This window comes from Pinus tabuliformis, chromosome 5_1 (assembly GCF_031772625.1).
Source record: "Pinus tabuliformis cultivar Carrire ecotype Pingquan chromosome 5_1, CPIR1, whole genome shotgun sequence".
Classification (NCBI taxonomy): Eukaryota; Viridiplantae; Streptophyta; class Pinopsida; order Pinales; family Pinaceae; genus Pinus; species Pinus tabuliformis.
In genome coordinates, this window is record NC_142305.1 from 85991809 (window position 1) to 86019422 (window position 27614).

Consider the following 27614-nt stretch of genomic DNA (forward strand, 5'->3'; position numbering starts at 1 on the left):
TGACTTCATCTTCTTTCTTTCACGGTAACTCCCATATAATTCTTAATGTTTAGCGAAGTAGGGTTTTATTCAAGGCCACGTTTGACAATAAGATACACAGCTATAGGATCCAATCTAACTTAATTTTTATGCAATTTCGACATTTTCGTTATATTTTCCTTTGACCTGTGTTTTCTGGTCTTTTCTGTAATTTTTTATTGGCTTCCCGGGCAAGCGGTACCAGTTAAGTAGGATGGATTATTGCTGTTGTTCCTGTTCTGTGTGGCATGCAATGTTAGCTGAATAAAAGATGGATCCTCACAATTTTTACTATTCTGTATTTATAGAGAGCGAAAATTTACCTGTAGCTTAGATGTACCATGTAAAATTTCCTATTCCCCCACCCTGGTAGAAATGGATTGAGTTTGATAGGTGTTGGAAGCCCTTCCACACAGTCATTGTATGCTACTTTGTTAGCATTCAGTTGGTTTTGGGTGAAGGCGAATTTACATTTATAAGCAACCAACTATTATTGCTACATTGATATTATTTAATTATTAACTGATAACAGGAAGCCTGCAATTTGAGAAAACTTGTACCCACCTTCCCATATGCTGGTCTCTCTTTGTTGTTATCCCCAGTGCCATACTGTAGTGTGTACATTGTCTTCTATCTTTTTGGTTAAATAAGCAGTCAGTTCTGCAAAATATTGAGGTCTGAAATATTGTTTTGATACTGATTTATTCCTGTTATCTGTTGTTTCTTGCAGCTTGTATTTACTCTCTTTCTTCCATGTCTAATCTTCACACAATTGGGGAGAGCTGTGACTTTGCAAAAGATGCTTGAATGGTAAAAAACACTCTTATAAATTTCCTTACGTGTTCTAATATGCTTCAAGATATTTCATTAACAATTTGTATTTGTTGGGATATTTGGCTGTTGTCTATGGCTTTTCTTTTCAAAGAACTAGCGTGGCACATTATTTGCAGTATTGACCTTGAGTTAGATTCCTATTGTTAACTTACTGAATTTATTGAATCGAGCATGCTATCAAGTGGAACCAATTTCATGTCCGAATACACAGGTTTAGGATTTGTTTAAAACATGAAAGTATATTGCCAAGCTTCAAAGCTCAATAGGTGTTCTTTTTATCTTTGAATCTTATAGCTGTGAATCATCGAGGCCTTTGTCAAGCAAGGCACATATACCTATTGAAGTGAAGAGATTATAACTGCTGCTTTAAAATGATGAACAAGGAATCAACAACTCTCTCAAACAGAGGCCCTATTGTGCAAGATATAGTTATGTTCAAGAGATGGAGATTTAAACAATGTTACAACAGCATAACCTCATACTGTTATGTTTATTTCATTGGCACTGCAGTCTTCTTTGTGCATGGGTGTCCCTATTGACAACAGTTTTTTTTTGATATCCAACAAATGACCCCAAAAGTAGGTCAATGGGACTAAAGGGCACAACTACTGTAAGGACAATGTGGGAGTGCAAAAGCAATCCCTATTTCAGTACCAAAAGTAAAATAATAAAGAATTAAGTGCTTAGCAAAAAGACATAAACTTATAATCTAGCAAAACGGATAAGGTAGTTTGAGTACAATGATCTAATAAGAATGCTAGAAATATTCTTTATGATTGTTACTTAGGAATGGTGGGTTTCTTGAACTCCCAATTGTCAAATTGCGTGAACCCTTATGATTAGGATCCAATCTCTAGTCAAGGATGTCGTGATCCAATCCATTGTATTATGGACTTGCAAGCTGAAGATTATGCTATAGCAAAACCATTGCAAATAAATAGTGTTAGAGGATTGCTAAAGAAAGATTTAGTAGTGTAGCGTGGACTCATGTCACTGTTGAGGTGAGCAGCTTGAACATAACACAATACAGCTCACATGAAAATATTTAAGACAATGAGAGAATGTACATTATAACTTATCTAGGTGATTGTAGTCTTTGCAATGCACCACTTAATCAACCAAGCAATAGTCACAAGATACAAGACCATAAACATAGACAAAGTTGGTACAAAAGTGAGGTAGAGATCATGACAAAATGTATATTATAACTTCTCTATGTGATTGTAGGCAATACACCACTTGACCAACCAAGCAATTGCACATCAAGCTCTACAATCTTTTGTTGAGGCCAAGTTGGGAAGGAAGTGAGGTAGAGATCATAACAGTACAAAATAACATTGTATTCTCAAGTTGTGTATATAGTATGATTGTGGAACTCCATCTTGCATAACATAGAAGTTAGTATGAGCTACTTAGGACTCTTTGTTAGTTTTAGGTATGTTCTATGCTTAGATAACATTGTATTCTCAAGTTGTGTATATAGTATGATTGTGGAACTCCATCTTGCATAACATAGAAGTTAGTATGAGCTACTTAGGACTCTTTGTTAGTTTTAGGTATGTTCTATGCTTAGAGCAATTTATTTCAATTTTCACGGTTAGCTCAATATCTTTCCCAAATTAGCAATCATATCAACATTAATAGTAAATTGCAGATAGAACATAAACATAAATCGCAGAAGACAAGCCAAGACAAGAGGACCCAAGTTGTGGTGCTAGCCAGGGATAAACCCCAATGTGGGGAAACCCTTGATCAAATTTTCTTATGTTTTCTTCAATAGTTCAGTAGAGAGAGAGAGAGAGAGGGAGGGAGAGAGAGATAGTACATATACAACAGAAGTCAACACTTTGACTTATCTAAATAAGAGCATAGATCATCTCTAAGTAGATGATACATGAGGTAGCTGAAATCAGTTGAAGACATGCTGCATCAACTGATTCTCCCAGGTGACTCCATCACCATGCTGCATCTATCATTGTGTTGCTCCTCATCATCACGCTGCACCTATCACTGTATTGCATCATGTACCATTGTTGTCCTATGTGCCATTGCTGCACCATGTTGCCATACTGTTATCCCATGTGCTTGCAGCACCATGCTTGCCATGTTGTCCCAATGTGCTTGCAGCATCATGCTTGTCATGCTGTCCTAATGTGCTTGCAACAACATGCTTGTCATGATGTCTCGTTGTACCATGCCATTGCTATTGTCATGTGGCATTGCTATGCTTTGTGACATTGCTGCACCATGTTGTCACACTACTAGCACTATTGTCCCATTGTTAGTCATTTATGCTCCCATGTGGCAGTATATAGAATCTCTTCATCAATGAAGAGACCTTTCCAATCAAACAAGGCAAAGCACAAGTTACCATACTTCTGCACTTCTGTTTATGGGTAGTGTTTTGGTCATTGGTTAGGGCTCCCACTGTAACTTAAAACAATCCAATAGTCATGCCCAAAACACACCTTAAATTATGCGGCTTCCTTTCCTCTTCAAGTTATGTGACCTCGCTACTTGAGGAGGCACCTACAGCTCTATGTTTGACTCTCAAAACAACACCTACAGGCCTGCGTCCTAATCACAATAAAACAGTCCCTTACTTGGCATGTTTTAGGAGGAATCCTTGCCTCTACTAGCCCAGATTAGTCCCTTACTATTTTGGCCCTCCAGCATGGTACTTTGGCCCTCCTTCCAGCACTCTGTTACCTGAAAACGTCCCTTCAAACTTGCTGGCCTGTCTTCCTAACTGTGGCTAGGGCACCTGCGTATTTGGGCAGCATGAATAGGCTTGCTATATCTTCCCTCTAGGCAGCGTAGAGGGTAGGTTGGGCAACGTATAGAAGCAGGGGTCTCCTCCTTTGAATTGCGGCTAGATCATCCTTCTTAGGACTGTGGCTAGGGCATCCTCCTTAGGACTACGACTAGGGCATCCCCCTACATCTAGGGCTTTAACCTCTAGTTTTATCTTTTCACAAAAACCTAGAACAAGTGGAGAGAAATCAAGAGTGAAGTGTGTTTAGAAATGACTATCAAGTCATCTCCTTTTATACTAAAACATTGAGCACATGAGGGGTTATTTCACCTCCTTTTAGATCAATCCTACACCTCTCAATGAGAGGGATCCAAGAAAAATATTAGCTGCCATAAATAAGATGACCCACATGGAGTTTGGCCCTAGTTTCCAATTTTAACACTCTTTGAAGAACAAGTGAGATTTAGAATAGGATATGATGCATATTCATACAACAATGGATGATCAAGTGAGCAATATATGGCTCCTCTGTTTGCTCCTCTTTCTTGGTCTGCTCCTCTTGGCTCTGTTTGCTCCTCTAATATTGCCATATTGACATCAATGACAATCTGTCTCCAACAATCTCCCCCTTTGTTATTGATGGCAATATTCTTCTGCTCTCCCCCTTTGACATCAATGGCAAAGGAATGCATACGGACTCCCCCTGTCAAAATGCTCCCCCTGTCCCGCTGCATCTTTATGAATGAACTTTGTGATGATAAAGAAATAACCCCCATCTTTTGACACAGATGTTCGAATGCTTCTCGAGGAAGAGGTTTTGTGAAAATATCAACTGTCTGCTCCTTAGTACTGACATATTCCAGGACGATGTTTTGTTCAGCTACTTGCTCACGGAGGAAATGATATTTGATCGGTATGTGTTTGGTTCTTGAGTGCATCACTAGATTTTTGCTGAGACTGATAGCACTTGTCTTGTCACAATAAACAGTAATTGGTTGATCTGTACATATGTTGAGATCTTTTAAAGCTTCCTTCATCCATAGTATCTGAGAACAACAGTCCGCTGTAGCAATATACTCGGCTTCGACTGTGGATAATGATATGGATGACTTTTTTTGCTGAGCCAGGATACCAAACAGTCTCCTAGGAAGAATGCATTTCCACTAGTACTTTTCCGATCATCTATACTTCCAGCCCAATCAGCATCGGTGTATGCAGTTACAGTCATTGTTGAGTTCTTTGGGTACCAAAGACCGAAATTAGAAGTTCCCTTCAAATATCTGAGAATTCTTTTTACAACTAATAAATGGGATTGTTTGGGAGCAGATTGAAATCTTCCCACCATTCTTACTGCTTGCATTATGTCTGGTCGTGTAGCTGTTAAGTATAGAAGGGCTCCAATCATTGACCTGTAATGAGTTGCATCTACTAGAGGGGAGTCATCATCTTTGCTCGGTTTGCAGTTTGTGGTCATAGGTGTGCTCATGGGTGCACAGTCCTCCATTCCATATTTTTTGAGCATGTCTTTTAGATATTTGGATTGAGATATACACAATCCTACTCTGGTTTGAGATATTTGAAGTCCAAGGAAGTGGGACAACTCTCCTATCATTGACATCTCAAACTCTTTTGACATGCTTTGAGAAAATTCATGGCTCATTTCATCATTATTACTAGCAAAAATCAGATCATCGACATAAACAAGAGCAACTAGTAACTTACCTTCATCTGTCTTTATGTATAGATTACTTCCAACGACTCCCTTTTTGAAGCCTTGTTGTTGTAAATAGTGATCCAGTCTTGCATAGCAAGCTCTAGGAACTTGTGTCAACCCATATAAAGCCCTTTTCAACTTACAAACTAAGTCCTTTCCTACTGTTAGATCAAAACCTTCTGGCTGCTCCATGTAGACTTCCTCCTTGAGTTCCCCATTTAGAAATGCTGATTTCACGTCCATTTGATAAATTTTGAATCCTCTTGAGCAAGCAAATGCCAAGAACATCCTAATAGCTTCCATACGGGCCACTGGTGCAAATGTCTCTTCAAAGTCAACTCCTTCGATTTGTGAATAGCCTTTGCAGACAAGTCTTGCCTTGTTTTTGATAACCTGTCCTTCCTCGTTCATTTTATTTTTGAACACCCATTTGGTTCATATTATGTTTTTGTCCTTTGGACGAGGTACCAGCTCCCATGTCTTGTTCTTCTCAATTTGGGACATTTCTTCTTCCATGGCTTTTACCCAATGAGGATCCTTACTTGCTTCTGCAAATGTTTCTGGTTCTATCATAGATAGGAGGGCAATGACTTTTCTCTTGGGTGTGATTGTTATCCTTCTTCGGGTCTGCACACCTTCATCTCTATCGCCAATGATCTGCTCTTCTGGATGATGTCTTTGGACATACTTCATCTTTGAAGGGGTATTAGGTGGTTCTCTTTCCTCTTCTTCTTCTTCTTCTTCCTCTTCTATTTCTTCCTCTTTAGGTTCTTCTTCTTCAATGAGAGAGTCATCTTCATGTTCTTCAATTTCCCTTTCTGGAAGATCTTCATCAACCTTTACATCAATGCTTTCCACTATTTTCTTCAGTTGATAATTGTAGCACTTGTAAGCCTTGCTCCGTGTAGAGTATCCAAGAAATATCCCTTCATCAACCCGAGAATCAAACTTTCCGAGTGAGCCATCATTTATTTTTATGAAGCACTTGCTTCCAAAGATCTTGAAGTACTTCACCGAAGCAGGTCTTCCTTTCCACAGCTCATAAGGAGTTTTTTTCACAATTTGGTCTTAATTGAGTTTGATTCAGTGTATAAATAGCCGTTCCTACTGCTTCTCTCCAGAATTGAGGTTGTAAGTCTGCTGCTAATAGCATAGTTCTTGCCATTTCTTGGACTGTTCGGTTTCTTCTTTCAACTACCCCATTTTGCTGAGGTGTTCTGGCAGTTGAGAATTCCCTTTTAATTCCATGAATATTACAAAACTCACTAAACTCGTTTGATGTGAATTCTCCTCCTCTGTCTGTTTTGAGGCACTTAATTTTTGAATCTTTTTCATTTTCTACAAGGGCTTTTAGATTCTATCATTCTTAAAACACTCAAAAGTTTCAGATTTATACTTTATGAAATAGATCCACATCATTCTAGTATAATAATCAACAAATAACACAAAGTACGTTTCTCCTTGGAGTCCCTGATTTCTAGTTGGCCCACACACATCAGCATGGATGATCTCCAAGGGCTTCGATGTGCAGTGTTCCTTTGTCTTGTGGCTGGTTCTGGTCTGCTTTCCATGTTGACATGGCCCACACACTGCTTGATTTGGTTTGAACAACCTTGGGATGTCTTGTACAGCTTTGATCTTGTTGATATTGATCAGATTTTCGAAGCTTGTATGTCCAAGTCGCTTGTGCCACAGCCAACTCTCATCTGTCTGACTTAAGTAGCATTTATTTTCTTGAATTTTGTTCAGAATGGTAAATGTTGTCTGGTGTTCTCACCCCTTTTTCCACAAGTTTCCCTGAAGCAGAGTTCCTTATTTCACAGTCTTTGGTGCTGAAGACAACCTTATGTCCTTGATCACAGATTTCGTTGACACTTAGGAGGTTGTGTTTGAGTTCGTCAACCAGTAGAGCATCTTGAGCTTTTCCTTTTCCATTGATCAAAGTAACTGTTCCTTTTCCTGCAATTCTTCCTGATCCGCTTCCAAAGGACACATTCCCTTCCTTTTTACTCAGTGAGACAAACTTCCTTCTGTCTCCTGTCATGTGTCTGGAGCACCCACTATCTACAAACCACTGGTTTTCATTATTTTGAGCATATAGAGCCAGGCCGCATTTGTCCATTCTGGAGTTCTTGCTACTCGTCTTTCTTCCTTTGAGTGGGCAGTCTTGTTCATAGTGTCCATTATTGTAGCAGAAAGAGCAAATCAAATCAAATTTGGTCAAGGGATCAAATGAATTGAAGGTTTTGATTTGTCCCTGCCTTTTGGGGGCATATGAGTTGATTATTCGGTCCTTTAGCTTTGTCTTTTCACTTCTGCAAACCATACAATGTCTGGCTTGATGACCGAAGTTTTTACAGTGAAAGCAGTGTCCAAGAAAGATGGTTTTGTACTTGTTGAAGCAACCAAGGTTTGAGTCGATTTCCTTCCTGGGACTTACTCCTCCCTCGTTCTTTGGATTTCCGGTGGGCCCTTGGTGGAGTACAGGTTTGTATTTGCTGTAGTGTCCATGATTCGATTCAACATTCTTCTTTGGAGTAATTCTCTCTTCATTCTTGGGATCTGGGATGCACTTTTGATAACATACTTTTTCATCTTTTGGATTGCAGGAAATTGCATCGGCATAACTTTTCACACTATTCTTAGTGCTTGAGGATTGTCCTTTGAAACCTATTCCAGACTTGTCATGTTGAGTTTTTTGATTTTTCGGAATAGTCTCAAGTATTTGAGAGCTTTTACAACCCTTTTTAATTTTCTCCAACTCCTTTCTCAGAGACACTATTTTAGCCTTGCGTTCTTCACAAGTCTCTTCCTTTTCTTTAAGCTTTACTTCCAAGAGATCTTCTCTCCTTCTTATTTCCTCGTTTTCCACTTTGAGAGAAATGATTTTGTTTCGTAGTTTCTCATTTTTTTCAATGGCACTTATTAACAGTTCATCTACATTTCCCTCCAGCCCTGAGTCATCATCATTAGCGAGTGCCATGAATAATGCTTCTTGGCTTTCATCATGATCACTTTCCTCATCTGATTTCTTTTTGATGACCATAAATTCATCCTCATCAGACTCATCTTTGCTTGGAGAAGAAGTTTTTCTTATTGAACCCTTTCTTTTTATGTGCCATTCTTTTAGAATTTCCTTCATCATCACTGTCATGTCTATGAGGACATTTTGCTGCATAATGACCTATTTTACCACGTTTAAAGCATATAAGAGGATACTTGCCTTTAAGCTTAGATCCTCTCTTCAGCTTTCGTACAAATTGAGCCAATTCGGATTCCACATCTGACTCATCACTATAGTCATTCCTTTCTTTCCCCTTCTTTGACTTTGAAGCCTTGAATGTTGCATCTTTGGAGCTTGGGCCACCTTTCCTCATTTCATAGGCAGTGAGAATTCCATGGAGTTCATCCATTTTGAGGGTATCTAGATCCTTTGCTTCTTCTATAGCGCTTGTTGTGGAGTCAAATTTGTCTTGAAGAGATCTTAATATCTTTTGAACAATGGAACTTTCTTCCACTTTTTCGTCCAATCCTTTCAGGGAATTTACCACTTCAGCTACTCGGAGGAGGTATGCTGCAATATCTTCTTCATCTTCCATCCTCAAACTTTCAAATTGTCTTCTGTGAGTTTGAAGTTTTGCCTTTTTGACTTTTGAGTCTCCATCATACAAGCCAACTAGCTTCTCCCACATTTCTTTGGCAGAGGTACAATGCATGATTTTTGTAAACTCGAAATCAGTGATTCCACTAGTGATGGAGTTCATGGCCTTTGCATTTGCGATGTAGGCTTTCCTCTCGTCTTGGTCTGTTGGAAGAGTGGAAGTAGTTTTGTATTCATTTTGAACAAAATGCCAGACTTCAGGTCCAAGGGACATTAAGTAGTAGGTCATTCTTTTCTTCCAGAAACCAAAGTTAGTGCCATCGAACAAAGGAGGTCTTCCTGATGCTTCGTGATTTCTCATCATGGCTGCGGATCCTTCTTCAAGCTGTTAGGCTAGTATGAAGAAGCCTGCTTTGATACCAATTGTTGGAAATACTGGGGGGGGTGAATCAATATTTCTTATGGTTTTTAATTGTTCTAGTGATTGCCAAAAGCATGTATGGATATGTATATGTATACATTGAACACAGAAATCAACAGCTGGAATTAATTCTTTTATTAAAACTCAAGACAGTGCAATGAAATAAATACAATATAAGTATAAATCTGATTGTGAATAGTTGCCAAGCTCCAACTTGGACTTCAGTGAGGCTCCAACCTCCAGAGCACCAACTCTGTTTTTTAGTGGTTCTGCACCCCAATGACTTCAGTCCTGTTCAGTTCTGAGGCTCCAACCCAACCTTGGTATGAACTGTTCTGCTGCTGTTCTCTACTCACAAGCCTGCTGAGCTTCTGCTATTCTCCTGTTCTCTTGCTTCTCTGGCCTCTCCTTCCTCCTGTTCTTCGGCTTCCTTTCTTACTGATTATACATCCATTAATCACCATCTCACTTTGTTTTTATGTTTTTATGTATTTTAGATGCCTTTGACTCTTCGTTTCCGCTTTCCACAGCCTCTTCGGCTTCCTCCTCGGTCGCTGTCGTTTCCTCTGACTCGCTTGATCTTTCAGCTTCCCTCCTTGGTTGCTGTGGCTTCCTCTGTGCTGGCTTTCCATTCAACTTCTTGGCCGTTTTTTTCAATGATAACAGGCATCCACTGAGACTGTTTCGTTTAACGAACATGTTATGCTCCAATCGTAATCTCCATCCCCCTGATACAACCCCATGTAACTGACGCTCAGCCTTCTAATTCATCAGAACAGTTATCATAGGCCTTTCGGCCCAAAAACCCCGTGCAACCCAAAAAACTTGATTACACAGGAAATATGTGCGAAACAGTCGAAAACACTGAAGGGGCGGACTTACCCGCATTTAAATGACATCGAGTCCGCTCCTCCATAACATTATCGCAATTGGAAATCGCGGCTTCCCGGAGTTCTTTATATAGTGACCCCATGACATCGCCGATGGCCGATGGGTCGATCCTCCTGTGGACGCGATATGGCATTAAACAGTAGTTGATATTCTCGTCGGGCCCGCGCAACCGTTCATCACAATCGAGGTTTGCCCTTGGCGGAGCTCTGATGCGATATCGCTATCGGCGATCGCAAGTCGCACAGGGTCAGGTCTGATGCGATATCGCTATCGGCGATCGCAAGTCGCATATGGTCAGGGCCTTACACTGTATTACCTCTGCTCCGATTTCTCGATGCAATAATCGCTATCAGCGATCGCAAAGGGGTCGCTTGACACACTGTAACGCCCGCTTCCGAAGTGTCGATGCGATGTGCTGGACCCGATAGGATCCCAAATCTCCCGTGCATATATTTTCAAGTCCGGTCTCCGCCTGCGATAGTGTAACGACATATATACGTGAGTTTTGGCCTCCGATAGTGTATTGTCGGGGATGCATAGCTTGCCCACCGATAGTGTTAAGGCCGCTCCTAATAGTGTTTAAATGCATGCATATAGTTTTGCCTCTGATAGCTCCTCTTCTTTGGCATATATATATATATTATATATATGGCTCCTTCGTTTGCTCCTCTTGCTTGGTCTGCTCCTCTTAGCTCCGTTTGCTCCTCTAATATTGCCATATTGACATCAATGACAATCTGTGTCCAACAGTTTCAATGGATTTTATCACAGGTTTACCCAAGTCTGAGGGAAAGAGTGTCATCATGGTGGTAGTTGACAGACTTACCAAGTATGCATGCTTTTGTGCATTATCACATCCATTTAAAGTCAGTACAGTTTCTACTGCATTTATTGAAACAATTCAAAAACTACATGGAAACCCAAAGATTATTGTAAGTGACAGAGATCCCATCTTCACTGGAAATTTCTGGACAGAATTATTTTCTTGTCTTGGTACTCAATGAGCTCATAGCTCATCCTATCATCCATAATCTGATGGGAAAACTGAGATAGTAAACAAATGTTTGGAAGGATATCTTCGTTGCTTTGTATCTGATAAACAGACACAACGGGTCAAATGGTTGCCTCTGGCTGAATGGTGGTATAACACTTCCTTTCGTACAACGACAAAAATGACCCCATTTATGGCACTTTATGGATATTAGCCACCATCCATCACATCATATTTAAGAGAAAATTCTAAGGTTCAAGCAGTGGAACATCAAATCGAGCATCAACAAGTCCTCCAACTCTTAAAGGATAACCTCGTGTTGGTGCAGAATAGAATGAAACAACAGACAGATCAACATCGCAACGCAAGAAGTTTTGATGTAGGTGATTGGGTATTCCTATGGCTACAACCATATAAACAAATGTCCCTTAAGCAAGTTAAGAAGGATAATAAATTATCACCAAAGTATTATGGTCCGTACAAGGTGTTGCAAAAGATTGGTACTATGGCATACAAATTGGAGCTTCTCGAGTGCACCTAGTTTTCCATGTTTCATGTTTAAAGAAGGTTATAGGCGACAAGCTCCCAGTTCAAACAATATTGCTAGAACTTGATGAGGAAGCAAAAATTATATTGGAACCGGAAGCAGTCACAGAAACAAGAACTCGACAGCTACGAAATCGATCAATTTCGGAGTATCTCATTAAGTGGAAGAACTTATCCGCTGAAGATTCCACATGGGAGGATGAGAATTTTATATAGAAGCATCTAGAACTACTCAAGCGTTGAGGACAACACTTTTTTGAAGGAGGGGCATGTTAGGTCCCTATAATACTAGTGATTACCCCATTACTATTGTAGTTGTATCCCTTATTAATATTGTTGTGCCCCTATTGTCCCCATATTGTTATTACTGTGCCCCATAGAATCCCTCTATTGTTATTTTTGTGCCTTTATATTATTATTGTTAGGCCGGTTGGGTTATATTGTGACTTCTTAGACTCCTATATATAAAAAGGAGGTTTTGTCATTTGAATCATCAAAGAATCATTCATTTATTTAATGTAAAGGAGGTTGCCTCCTCGAAGAGGCTGAATTCTAATGCGTTGATCTATCTTTTCTATCTTTTTGTAAGCTGGTTTCATAACACTGTTGGTAGTGCTTTTATTGCGGAAGAGCTGGCTTGGCTCCTGGCCTGTTTGTTTAGTCTCTCAATGTAGTCATCATGTGTCATCAACTTGTCATTTATGACCAGTGGGCTTGAAATACCTTTCTCTCTCAAGATGAGATGTCATACTTCAACATGAAGTCATCTATATTTGCTTGAATACTTTGACACCTTTTCTCCAAGTTGAGCGTCAAGTTCCTCTTAGTAAGAACTTTCTTAATTTCAATGATGGTGGCTGTTCTATCTTCAATCTCTAATGCATCCAGTTGGTACCTGTTCCTACTGTTCAAGAAATCAATTAACTGATTTGCCTCTTCAGGCTTATCTCCTAATTCTTCTTTGGTCTTTTGTATAGCTTCCACAACTATCTTGACTAGTTTAGTCTGTTCAAAAATTATCTGGATAGAAGGCCAAATATCATTGATGGAATCAATGATATTGGCCCACAATATATTTCTCATATCTCCCAGTGGTTTTTCTAGTGTTAAGTCCTTCTCTAGGACTCTGATTCTCTCTTCCATTCTTTTGTTCTTCCTTTCTTCTTCTTTGTTTTGAATTTGTGCCAGTTCATAATTTGTTTCCATACTTGATATTTGTTCTTTGAGCCTTTTTAATTCTGTAGCCTGGATACTCATCTGTTCCATAGCTTTGATCACTTCATCTGTCCTTTCTGTTGTTGATTCTAAACTAGTTGATGTACCTGTAGTTGGAACAGCCTCTGCCACTGGCAGTGCTATTACTGGTGGAAGTCCTGGTGCCAAAGAAGCTGCCAGAGTGGAGGGTACTGCTGTAGAAACTGTGGGTATGACAGCCTGAGGAGTGGTGGCCAGCTCACTATGCTTAGACTGTATTGCTTTCTCTCTTTTAATAGAGTATTTAACTTAAGGACTAAGTCCATAAATTCTTCTTCCTTTTGTTTCTCTATGACTTCTACAGTTTGAGGATGATGGAGAAGAGGGATCATAAGCTGCTTCTTCAATGCAACTATGTCATCATTTTTCTTCTTAATCAGTTGTTCAGCTGCTTTGACATCTTTGGGATCATGTCCCAATTCTATCACCAGATCTTCTAAAGTTTTGATTTTGATGTCTTTGGCCTGAGAGGAGGCCTTTTCCAATTGCAGCTGTGCTGTGGTGTTGTGTAATGAATTTTGTAATTGATGTGCTGTAATGACCTTATTAGTCAGCGTGGAATAGACCATTTCACCAGTCTGCTTGTGCAGTTCTATTTGGTTGATCAGATGGATATCCTTGGAGAAAACTTCAAAATCAGTTTTCAAATAGTCAGCCATTGACTTCGGCTGCTGTACAGTTGGTTTTAGGAAGCTCATTTCTGTGCTTTGTTGTCTTTCCAATGCTTGTATATGGGAGGTGGACGGTGTACCACCTGCTGGGATAGTCTGCATACTATTTGTCTTTTCTGCCATTGCATTGCTTGTGGTCTCCTCAGTATATTCTTCCTCTGCATAGGGGTTCAACCTTTTCCTTTTAGCAAAAGTTTGATCAATAGGCCTGTTGGAAGGAGTGGCCTCTTCTCTATCTCTTTTGAGATTTCTTTCCTCATTGAGAGGGGTTTGCAACACAGGAGGATTGCTCATGATTTGCTGAGGTTGAGCTAGCTCTTCTGAGATTTCGAGCTGCTCAAATTCTTCTTGTTGTTCTGAATGCTCCTGTTGTCTTGATGGCTCAGCTTGTTCTGAGGACTTTGGTTACTCTAAATCTTCTGCTTGTTTTGATGTATCTTGATGTTTTGTTGGCTGTGCACTAGGTTCCTGGGATTGCCTTTGTGATAAAGTCTCTCCTCGCACACGTACAAAGGAATCTTCATCAAACCTTTTTTCTAAATCTACCCATACATTGTCAACTTCAACTTGTGTGCTATCCTGCTCTATTAAAGTGCCTTCCACCCACTCAGATTGGTTGGCATATTGTTCAATCTCTGGGATCCTATGGTGGATATATGGTGATAGCTTATGTTTCTGCCTTTTGTCACAAATGAAGCTGTGAGGGTCATAGGTCCAGATGAAACTCTTTTTTAGTCTCAGATTCTGAAGCATTTCATCTGCCACCTTTCCTGCTTTCTTGTTGTTGCAAATGAATGGGCCTAGGTGATCCTTTATTTTCAACTGGGCTTTTTTCTTAGTCTTAACAAATTGAATATCAAGGAATTTAGACTTCTGTGATCCATAATATTGTTTAGATAATCTTTGGCAAAATCACATAATCAAACTTTTGTCGACGCGTTTCGAACCAACCAGTGTGGTTCATCGTCAGGACAAGTTGAAGAACCAATCTGGTTTAACTTGATTAAATAGAGTGTGCAGAGACTCCAACAGCTAACAGCTAACGGCTAATTTGACCTAATGCTCCTGGTCAAACCACTCAATTAGTAAATTAATATTTCTAGAAATAGCTGTTAATTTAGAGTGGTAATGTTAATTTGAATAGCGAATTGAATAACAATATTATTTTAAACAATTATGATTATAGGAATAAGGCTGCAATATTTAAAAGTAATAAGGTTGAAGGGGTTAATAATAATAGTAGTTGTGAGAATATGAGTGGTAATGTTAATTTGAATAGCGAATTGAATAACAATATTATTTTAAACAATTATGATTATAGGAATAAGGCTGCAATATTTAAAAGGAATAAGGTTGAAGGGGTTAATAATAATAGTAGTTGTGGTAACAAAGTGTTGGGTAGGTTTGATAGCCGTTTCTGTAAGGCTGATATTAAGGGTATGCCGGCGGGAAATTCGAGTTCCGTTCCCAAGGACAATAAAGTGGTAAATCTCTCAAGTTTTTCATTTCCGCCTGCGGTTTTTAATCTTTTAGGGAAAGGTCTTAATTTTGCCCTAGCACCCAGAAAAATCCCGATTGAGGACATCATTTGCGATGTAGAATTTGGCATTAAGAACCTTCCTGATAAGATTAAAGACACGATTAGGCAGGATTGTGCCGTTACCCTGAGGAGGGCTAAGCCTCCCCGTAGCAATATCAGCAAGGCTGAGTTTGAGGCTCTGAAGAGCTTGAACGGAAATCGTGACGTCGTGGTCTTAAAAGCTGATAAGGGTGGGGCTGCCGTTATCATGGATAGAAAGGATTACAGAAATAAGATGCTTGACCATCTTTGTAATAGTGGGAGTTATAAGAAGCTTTCGAAGAATCCCCTCAAAAAGGTTTCCAGAGCGGTCGCCCTTGCGATCAAGTCGTGCAATGCCACGATTCCTCTAGCCCAGAAACTTATTGAGGGAAACCCCATCACTCCTAGGATTTATGGTCTTCCTAAGATCCATAAGGATGGGGTCCCCCTGAGACCCATTGTCAATACCATCGGTGGTCCAACTTACCTCCTGGCCAAGTTCCTCGCCGCAAAGTTGAGACCCTTGGTTGGGCAGACTGAGTCATTTGTCAAAGACTCAGCTTCGTTTATTGAGGATCTTAAGAAAATTAATCTTGAGCCCGAGGATATTTTGGTAAGTTTCGACGTGGTCTCTCTTTATACTTGCATTCCTATCAATGAGGCCATGATGGTTATTAATAGACTAACTGACCCTGATACGGCTAAGTTAGTTGAGCTTTGCCTTACCTCAACCTTTTTCAGCTTCGAGGGAGAATTCTATGAGCAGACTTGCGGGGTTGCCATGGGCTCCCCCTTGTCCCCCGTCGTGGCTAATCTCTTCATGGAGGAGTTTGAGTCTAGGGCTTTGGCCTCCTCTCGCCTCTTACCTAAGCTTTGGAAAAGATTCGTTGATGACACTGGTGTTGTCTGGTCTCATGGTCCTGACGAGCTGGATCGTTTCTTCTGTCACCTCAATAACCAATCCGCCACCATTAAATTCACGATGGAAAAAGAAGATAATGGTTGTCTTCCGTTCTTGGATGTTCTCTTTTCTAAGAAAGTGGATGGTTCCTTCTCTCATCAGGTGTATAGAAAGAAGACGCATACTAAGCAATACTTGCATGCGTCTTCGCATCATTTCCCAGCTCAGAAGTTAGGGGTTCTTAGTACGCTTGCCACTCGTGCTGTCAGGATTTCGGATGAGGAGAGCCTGGAAACGGAGAAGGCTCACCTCCTAGAAGTCTTTGAGAAGAAGGGTTACAATAGGCGCCTAGGTCAAAAAGCCTTCCTTAGGGCCAAGAAAGAGCCTTCAGTCCGAAGGGCTCCTAATGATCGTATCATGGGTGTGAACCTTCCTTACATCCAAGGAATCACGGACAGGATTGCAAGGATTCTGAAGAAGTATGATGTTCCTGCAACTTTTAGACCTCTCAATACTATCCGTGGCTCCCTCAGGTCTGTGAAAGATCCGATAGACCCTAAGGACATGAAGGGCGTCTATGTCATTCCTTGTTCCTGTGGGACCCCTTATATTGGTGAGACTGGTCGCTCTATCAATCAGCGGGTTAGCGAGCATTCGGCTGACTTAAGACATGGCAGGACCAAGTCCTCGGCCCTGGCTGAGCATGCGGGTAAGACTATGCATCATGTATGTATAGAGAAGGCTCAAGTCATTGCCAAAATTGCGCAGTTTCACCATCGCAAATTTAGAGAGGCCCTGGAGATTGAGAAAAGGCCGAACAATCTTAATAGGGATGATGGCTGGAAGATTAGCAGTTGCTGGGTCCCAGCCTTATCTTCCTAGCCTCCTCATTCTCCCTTTTTGTTTTTGTTTTGTCTTAGGGTGTCTGTCTCCCCCCTCCTTTAATTTTTCTTTTAGCAGGTTTGTCAGATTATTTTGGAGTGTTTAGTCTTTATTAAATTAGGAATTGGTTTCGGGCTTATTATTGTATTAACCTTAACCTGTTTATGATGCTATTGGGCTTATTATAATTAAATTTGATTTTTCCATTATTTCATTAATTATACATCTATAATTACTTCTATTATAACCTTAGAATTAAGTTTCCCTGTAACTAATGTCTAACCTTTTAAACCTTATTAATAATAATACATTTACCTAATGACATAGTTAACTTCAATATTTTTGGAATAAATAAATATTGAATAGATATTGATTATTAATAGAAATTTGATTAATAATATACATGGACTTTATCAACCCTATAGGTATTAATATAATTACCTAAGGACTTAGTTACCTTAATATTTTTTTGGAATAAAAATATTGATCGAATATTGATTATTTGACCAGTAGGTTTAAAGGATAAATTATGATAATATTAGTTATACTATGGGACTTTACCCTAAATTATGATATTTACCTATTTTAACTAAATTCTAGGAATAATAAAGTTTTAACAAGTTGCTTGGAATTATAAATTAATTAGTAGATATAGAATATTAATAAACATATATTATTTTATATACCTTAGTATTTTAATGGACCATTATTTTAAATAATAAATATGATATATTGTAAAGAACTAGATAGTAAGGACCTAACTTACCAATGGACCATTAAATAATTATTACTCATTTACCTAGTGTAACTAAATTATCAAAAGAATAGTGATTTATTACCTTTCAATTGTATTTAAATAATATTGGAATAATTTATTTAATATATATTATGATTAAAATATTAATATTATTTTTGGGATATTAATAATAATATATCTATTTATTTTTAATTAACAATTGGATTCCCTTATTTGCCTATTTAGCTATTTCTCGAAATATTAATTTACTAATTGAGTGGTTTGACCAAGAGCATTAGGTCAAATTAGCCGTTAGCTGTTAGCTGTTGGAGTCTCTGCACGCTCTATTTAATCCAGTTAAACCAGATTGGTTCTTCAACTTGTCCTGACGATGAACCACACTGGTTGGTTCGAAACGCGTCGACAAAAGTTTGATTATGTGATTTTGCCGAAGATTATCTAAACAAATTGAATATCATTAGAATTTTTCATTTTCCTATAGTACTCCAGAGCAAATAATCGCATGGGGAGATATCTAGGTAACTTATAAGGAGGTAGCTTACACCCATACATCCTGATTTTGGTATGGTTTTGATATAAATACCAATCCCAAACTTTGTATTGCTTGGACAACTGGAGAACCCTCTTAATGTCGGCATTGATTCTGGGAGGGGGACTTCCTATCAACATTGTAGTCACTGGATGTATAAACTGGTCAATAAAATCTGTATATGAATAGAGAGAATCATAAGACCCGTGGAAAAGGGAAGTCAAGAAATTGACAGATCTAGGATTCCCTCTGGTATAAAGTTTTTGTACAGAGAAAGGAAACCTATCAGTCTAGTAGTAAAGAAATAAGTGATACAGGACTGATGAGTATTTGAAGACTCTTCCATTTTCCAGTCTCATCAACTGATCATGCATTTTCACAGCAATGAACTGGGCAAAGATATTGTCACAATGATAGCATGCATTTTAGGTTTTCCACCAATGAATATGTTGATGAGATGACCTTTGCCTACATGTCTATTTTTACCCCTGGTCAACCTCCTGCAGTCAAATTTGTAATTGATACTTGGGAAGGTTTGATTCCCAGAGACCTATCTTATCTGCATGGTTTAAGTAATTATCTTTGTATCTGCAATGCAATTTCAAAGGGGTTTCATCAAAGGTGAGGTCCTTTATTTGAAAGTCTCTGTCAGCTAGGGGAAGATGGTCTAAATCTCTGTGGGGTGTGGTAACTGGCCTGATATCCAAGGCAACTGGAGCGTCCATCCTTGGTTCTTGTGGATTCAAGGATGAGGGTAGGGAATTCAGGGAATTTGTGAAGAATTGGGTCGTTTCAGGGAGTCTCTAGACTATCGAACAACTTACTATTACTAAATTACTTGATTTTCACAGCAATTTAGTCTAGGTTGAATACGAAAATAGGGTTTCTCAGTAAAACAGGTAAATACCTGGTTATGGTCGGATAAAGGGACTAATGGCTCTGGTGCACTATTTGCATGAAGCGCACAGGTCCGCAATGGCAATCTAGAGTTTAGCGGCTTCTGAAGGTTGACGTTTGGAAGCAGGGTGGTGGCCCGAACGTACTCTGAGTGTGAATGGAGAACAAAAGGTTCTTTTCTTGGTAAAACAAAATAATGAGTATTTTTGTTTTTATTTAGCAAAGTCAATGTTTTGGCGGGTATAATGAAAACGACAGCTGGCACCAGTTAACGGATGGGACATTTTGTCATTTAGCGAAGGTGGTAAGCGGGGGCGGTAAGCGAACTCTATCGCACCGCTTATGAGGGTGTAGTGGTATTGGGAGAGGTCCGCCTGATGCCATTCATCGGGTGACACGTAGCGGCGGGGTGAATAGTGAAACCGCTCGTATCGGGCGGGTAAAGTTCGGCATCGGAGGCTGCTCAATATGAGCGTCTGTCGTTAGATCTGAAGGTGTCAGATCATATGGTGGTCGGGGAAGGGACTTGATCGAGATTACATGGAGGGGCCCGACGGGGTAGTAACTGCGGATTAGGGAGATTAATGACGTCGAGGGAGATGGGAGATGTGATTGGAGGAAGGTTCTTAATTTATCACAGGTTGATTAATTAATTCATTTTTAATGCAGCGGAGGGTTATAGGTCTTGATTGATTGCAGATAGATTAATTAATCTATCGATTAATCAATCTATCCAATTATTTCATTTTAGGGTTTATATTTCAAACCAAGGTGAGATATTAGAATAAGGGATTTTAGTAATATATAGGGGACGGGGTGTATTTTGCGGGAGCTAACTATAGTAAATTATGTTAATATGAAATAGATGTGGAAATGAGAATACAGTTAGTAAAATGTTTCGAAATATATTGCATTTCCGCATTTAAACATTTATAACTTAGGCTTAGATGAATGTTGTGAGTTTTTGTGGGAAAAAGGGGTTTTATATAAGGTTAATTACTTTCCTAGGCAAATAATGGTTTCACCTTAGGAAAACGGATTTTTTAGATGAAATGGATGAATTATGGAGGAGTGAATGTTTATGAGTTAGCACTTGGAACCTATAAATCATTGGGTCGAGGGTTCGGTCCCTCCAAAAGTTAAAGAAATGCTTTGAGCCCCTTTGGTTTAAGGTTTTTGGTGCTTTTATTGTTATTTGTGGGAAATTAGTGACATTAGGGGTAAAAGAAAATGAGGAAATTAATAACCTAACTTTGTAAATGTCTCTGTTATCCATATTTTCGAAGTAATATGATGATGAAAGTAAATGATATGAGCTTCAGCTAATCATTTGTCACACACCATTCTGCAACCATCCATCTATTTACCCACCTACACATCCTACCATTTTTTCTACTCTTTATTAGGGTGCACTTAAACTGGCAAACCCTTATGAAACATTTTTTTTTCTTTTACAATGGAAATCTATCTAAGTCTATCCTTATTACATCCAAGGGCTCATATTAAACTGTTGAGCTCCTTTATTTACTCTACCTATCTACTTATCTGCTAAGATTAAACAATTTGGTCAGATTTTATTCTCTATCTCTAAGCATGAAATTGAAAACATGGAATAACCAAGATTAAATTGTTTGGTTACCATGGATTGTGGCATAACAACACTTTGCACACAATCATTATTGTACAGAAAGTAAAATAGTAGTGGCATTTGGACTTGCACACTTTCATGGTTTTTTTTTTCTTTGGGGTTCATATTTTTCATCTTTTTTGACCCTTTCTTTGTTTTTTTTTTCGTCCTTTGATCTTTCTTTTAGGACATACCCTCTTTACACTTTTTAATTTTTTTGATTTTTTACAAATATGGAAAACATTTGCAAAAGAAAAGGTATGTACATATTTCAGAGACAACTAAGTCAATCATAAGTTATGACACCTATTGGTATAGGAACATAACACTTGTAATTATTCCTATTGACTGTCTCCGTTACCACGTGCCATCTATTAGATTTGTCGCAGTATATTTGTAGTTTTTTAAATGAGAAATGCCTTCCCTATAATTACCTTTGTCTATTATGAATGGTATTGTGATTTTGTTGTATATTATTAAATTTATAAGAGCATTTTGGGAACTATTGTATCTGTGGAAATGTTAAAAATAGTGACCCCCGAACAGACTCAAAGAAATTTTACCTACATTAGATTGTAAGTCAACAATTTAAAGAAATACTTCATTGAAATTTAAGCAAAAGATTCAAAAAATTATCTTGGAACATTACAGTGGTATCAGAGCCTTAGGCTTGGCTCAATTATGGGTTAACAACTTGAAAAATTAGTTGCTCCTGGATAGTACTTTCATGACAGAGGAAAATTCCTATATAGGGATAAAATATATGAGAAACCATACTTACAGAGAACCAACTCCACTTACAGAGGAAGATATCCTTGATATAGAGAGTGAGGACAGACCAGAAAGAGGTAAGGGAATAGAGAAAACACCTGAGTTTGAATGACTAGACATGGGAGATAAGGAGGAACATGCTTTTAATAGCTTGCTTAGGACTATTAATGAGTTGGCCAAGGGCCAAAAAGAAATGGTAGATCTAATGAAAGGTATAACAAACACAAAAAATTCCACTAGGAAGGAGCCATTAAATGGGGAAGGGTCCAATAGTGCTGAGGGAAGTCAAGCCCACATCCAGGTGCAAAACCAATCACGACTACTAGTAAGATGCCCAGACCCAAAATGCGTTAGTTTGTAGAAGAGACTGCAGAGGACTTAGCAGAGCAGGCTGAATTTGGAATCCCTTATGCAGAGTATATGGAGCAATATCAACCTCTAGGATGGGATTTCCGCGCTGTTATGAGCTTTATGGATTTCTGCAACCTTCAGCAGAAGAGCAGGTCCAAACCATCTCAGAGGTTCCCAAGGTAGAATCACGAGTTGCAAAAAAAATTGGGGGAAGTGACGATTCGTTGCTTTGATGGGTCGTCCAAATGCTCAACTTGATCATGGGTGCAAAAATTGGATGCTTACTTTCAGTTGCATCATATGACATAGGAGGAGGCCATCAAATTGGCCACCTTGCACTTGGATGGTGAGGCCCATGAGTGGTGGTAACATGGGTTGGTGATGTTGGGCCATAACCACATCACCTCATACACAAAGTTCACTTAGAGGCTTATTGAGCGCTTTGATAGGAAGGATCCAGAGATTCATTTTAGAGAGTTGGCACAACTCAAACAGATAGGTAGTCTGGAGGCTTATATTGCCGAGTTTCAGAGACTGGTGGTCATGGTCAAAGATATTTCATAGTTTAGATTGGTGATGTTATTTGTAGAGGGGTTGGTAGAACCTCTATGTGGATGGGTCAAGAGTTTTGAACCCGCCACACTTCGTGCAACAATCAATAAAACCAAGGACTTACAGTATGCCACTTGCAAAAATAAATTCACTTCTAAACCTTCTTTCCCTCATAAAGGTAAAGAGGTCAAGTCCCCTTAAAAGGAGTAGATCGTGAAACCAAAGCTGGATGAGGAGACCTAGACCTGGAAAGAGTTGAGAAAGAAGAAACTTTGTTTCAACTGTTAGGAGCCATGGGCACCGGGGCACAAGTGTGTTGGCAAAGACAAAACAAGCAAAGCTCATTACATTGAGGTGTACTCAGAGAGTGACAACGATGATGGGGATGAGGAGTAGATACAAGAACATGTACAGGGGCTGATGCACCAGACTATTGGAGGTGAGTTCTCACATGCAGAGGGCAAAGCTCCTATACTAGCCTCTATGTCGAGATTCCCTAGATATCACAATTTTAGAGTTAGAGGGGTTATAACGGGGCACAAGATGACAATATTGGTTGATGGAGGAGCTTCTCATAACTTCATAGATGTTGAGTTGGTGGAACAGAGAAGAATTCCTACAACAGAGTTCGATGGTTTTATAGTCGTCATACTAGGGAAACATCAGATGCATTGCAACAGGTACATTCCTAAGCTACACCTCACCATGGGGAACTATATAGTGACAGATGACTTCTTCGTGGCGGATGTGCCAGATGCTAATGTGGTGTTGGGGTGTCAGTGGCTATACTACATCAAAAAGTACACCGTGGACCAACGAAACATGGAGATGGAGTTCAACGATCCAATAGATGGCAAGAGTGTAGTCTTAAGAGCCATGCATAAATACCCACCCAAGATTGTATCATCCAACGACATGGAGGCTGTATTGAGATGAGGTGATATCGAGTGGGCAGTGGAGTGCCTTATTACAGACAACAGGCAATTGGAGCAACCACGACAACACTTAGAGGACATACAGGTATTACTTCGTAAACATCATAAAGTTTCTGCTGATATTCCTCTAGGTAGACAACTAGATAGAGGGTTTGAACATGCCATAGAACTTGAGGAGGGTGTGCAGATAGTTATAACCACTCCTTATTGATATCCCAAATTTTATAAAGATGAAATAGAGAAGGCCATAAAGGAGATATTGAGATTAGACCATATTCACCCGAGCTCTAGTTCATTTTCTCTTTGGTAGTGATGGCTAAGGAGGAGGACGACACCTTGCGGATGTGTATATACTATCGGGCTCTCAATAAGAACACAATCAAGAACCGAGATCCTATTCCCAGGATCGATGAGTTGAAAGGGGCCAATTTTCTTCGAAGATTGATCTTCGTTCTAGCTACCATCAGATTCGGGTTCGGGAGCAAGACATCCCGAAGACAACTTCCAGGTGCCACTAGGGGCACTATGATTTTTTGGTCATGCCATTTGGGCTAACCAACCCTCCCGCGATTTACCAGTCCAGTAGTTGCGAAATTACTTACTGGTGTTCTTCGATGACATATTGGTCTATAGCAAGACATGGGAAGACCACTTGAGGCACTTGGATGGAGTGTTGGGATTCTGGAGGAGAAGGAATTGTATGCAAAAGAGTCAGAGTGTGAGTTTGGCATGGCGAAGATGCTCTATCTAGGGCATGTTATTGGTCACGATGGGGTACTTGTGCATCAAGAGAAAATCCAAGCAATCATTGAATGGCCCACCCCAAAGAATGTCACAGAGATGAAGAGCTTCTTTTGTCTTTGCACTTATTACAGGAAATTTGTTAAGGGGTTCTCATAGTTAATATCTCCTCTGACAGATCTCACCAAAAAGTGAGCCTTTAGCTGGTTGGAGAAAGCACAAGAAACATTTGAAAGGATGGAGGAGGTGATGAGCACTTGCCTTGTGCTTTCTCTACTTGATTTCATGTAGCCATTCGTGCTGGAATGTGACGCTTCGCGGACAAGAATATGAGCAGTCCATATGCAGAATCAACACCCTCATAATATTTGAAAGTCGCAAGCTTAGGGATTATGAGTTGCACTATTCGGTATATGATAAGGAGATGTTGGCCATAATGCATGCATTGGTCAAATTTAGGTAGTGTTTGGTAGGATGCAAATTTAAGAAAATTCATCATGGGGCAGAAAGAACTGAGCGAGAGGCAGCAAAAGTGGATAAGCAAGTTGTAGGACTACGACTTTGAGAAAGAATATGTCAAGGGAAAGAACACCGTAGTGGCTGATGCTCTATCGAGGATGCCACCCACTTTCTCTCTCATAGAGGTGACGAAAGATTGGAAGTCGCTGTTGTTTGTGGAGTATTCAAAGAATAAATTTGCTCGTGAGATTTTAGATGGATTGATCTGTGATGACAGATATCAGGTTATGAATGACATTATCTACTATAAAGATCGAATCTATCTTGTACTAGAATCAAAACTCAAAGAGAGAATCTTGCAGGCAACTCACAACTCACCCTTGGCCAGACATTCGGGATATCTAAAGAGCTATAGGAAGTTTAGGGAGAGATTCACCTGGAAAGGCCTCAAGTCAGATGTGCTGAGATTTGTGAGGGAGTGCAACACTTGCCAACAAAACAAGGCAGAGCATACCTATCCAGTAGGTTTGTTGCAACCCCTCCCCATCCTGGAACATAAGTGGGAGAGTGTTTCCATGGATTTTATCATGGGCTTACCACCAATGTAGGGTAAAGATTGTATATATGTGGTGGTAGATTGGCTCACAAAATTTGCTCATTTCTTTTCCATATCATCAAAATTTTCAGCTTCACAGGGGGCCAAGCTATTCTTCAAAGAAATTTTCAGATTGCATGGGTTGCTGAAAAACATTGTCAGTGATAGATATAGCAAGTTTATGGGTGGCTTCTGGCAGGAGCTTTTCAGACTTGTGGGGACTGAGCTAACTCTGAGCACTAGCTACTGCCCACAAACTGACGAGCACACAAAGATAGTTAACAGGTTGCTAGAAGGCTATCTCAGGAATTACGTGACCGACCAACAAAAGACATGGGTGAAGTGGTTGCATTTGGGGGAACATTGCTACAATACCACTTTCCACATGTCCATTGGCATGACTCCCTTCAAAGCATTATATGGATATGACGCCCCAACTTTTGCAGATAGGATATTTGGGGATAGTCGGGCACCACTGGCCAAAGATTGGATCTAGGAGAGCCAAGACATTTTAAAAGTCCTCAAGGACAATCTACATATGGCTCAGAACCAACAAAAATTGTATGCAGACAGACACAGGGTGGAGTGCAACTTTGAAGTGGGAGATATGGTATACCTTCCTCTTCAACCCCATAGACAGTCTTCACTGAAAATCATAGGGGCAGAAAAATAAAAACCCAGGTTCTATGGGCCATTCAAGATCTTGAGAAGAGTAGAAGTGGCCTATGAACTCGAGCTTTCGGAGGGATGCAAAATTCAAAACGTCTTTCATGTATTGTGCCTCAAAAAGACCTTGGGGCAGCACGTTGTTGTTTCCACAAAGCTTCCACCATTGGATGAGGAAGGAGAATTGGTCTTAGTTCTTGAGAAGATCCTAGATGCAAGAGAAAGGAAGCTACGGAGCAGGACGATCAAGGAGTATCTGGTAAAATGGAAGGATTTGCTGGTGGAAGATGCTACTTGGGAGGGTGAACAGGTGCTCAAACATCCTGAACTTAAATTGCTTGAGGACAAGCAATCTTGGGCGGGGAGGATTGTAATGTCCCCGTCCCCATAGGAAGCTTAGGACGGAGTCCGCTAGCCTAAAGTGGTTCCCATAGGCTAAAGCGGGGAAATATTTAATAAGGGGACTTAAATTTCCTAAGGAAACTTTATAAAGTTCAAAAAGGAGAAAGAGTGATATTTACTATGCAAGTTAGAAGTCACTTTAACTTCATAAAGTGACATTATAAAGGTGAACTTAATAAAGAACAGAAAAAAAAGGGGAAGGTGAAGGTGAAAAGACAATCCTAAACTCATTAAAGAAGGAAAATGAGGAGACTCTCCTCATTCGTGCAATTTGTGAGTTTGGAGAAAGAGCTCTTGGAGAGAGTTTGAAGGAGAAGCTTAGGTTTTGGAACCCTAGCCCGCCATAGCAGACTTCAGTGTTGAAACTAGACACCTTAGTTTGGGTTTGAGAGTGAGATCACTCAGATTTCCTACTGAGCTTCAATGGAGAACAAAATTTTTGAGAACTATTGAGATATTCATGTGATATTGGTTGATTTTAAAGATCTTATTGGATATTTTCTATATCATTGCAGGTTAAGGAGCTTCATTAAAGTATGAGAGAACAAGCTCAGTCTGGGCCCTGGAAAATCGAACTTCAGAAGCAAACAGAGACCGAATCTAAATCTGGAGAGAATTATTCCCATCGAGGTCATTGATCTGTGAGAGGAAGGGGTTCGATCCTCCTCTTGGAAGAGCAGCTCGAGCACCTGGGAAAAAATCACGAGTTATTACAACTACTGTACGTGTTTGCTTCATTTATGGACTGCGTTAGGAACTGAGCTAAATGTACCACCTGCAGGGCCTATTATCTATTATTCTATTGGATGTGGGGTCTACTCATTGTGCGTGGAGCTAATTAACCAAGTTTGGTGCAGCCGATGAACATAAATTGGAAAGTTGGGTAGATGTACTACCTTGTTGAAGTTGAACACAGCTGTAATTTCCCTACTGTGTGGAGTTTATTCCGACATTGTGGGGGCCATGAAACATTGTACTGTTGACTGAGATAAGCCATATGACCAGCGCTATACATTTTGCTAAGTGTTTAGATATGTAAGGAGGTTTAGTCTTGGTGATTCAGTGTTGCTGGAAACTTCTCTTTGGGACTGTGTTATTCCAATAACAAACAGAGTGTGGGACAACATTATTCGAATGACAAACTGTTGAAATTTGGTACCGAAGGACAGGTGGTTCCCTTAGGCTTTTTGATCTTTGGCCTAGGGAAAAGTGTCCAAAAGAATTTAATTTTTCTCCTAAAGTGACTTTATAATTTTATAAAGTTAAATCTAATTTAAAAGTGACTTTAAGTG

The 27614-nt window shown here is 39.6% G+C and overlaps 1 protein-coding gene across 1 annotated transcript in view; it reads left to right on the forward strand.

Annotated features, from left to right (window-relative positions):
- The window catches only part of LOC149163570 (protein PIN-LIKES 6-like), a 136995-nt gene that overhangs the window by 1135 nt on the left and 108246 nt on the right, over window positions 1-27614 (forward strand). The window contains exon 2 of the mRNA XM_089431778.1: window positions 749-828. Within this exon, the coding sequence (XP_089287904.1) occupies window positions 749-828 (80 nt within the window). The remainder of the gene's footprint in view (window positions 1-748; window positions 829-27614) is intronic.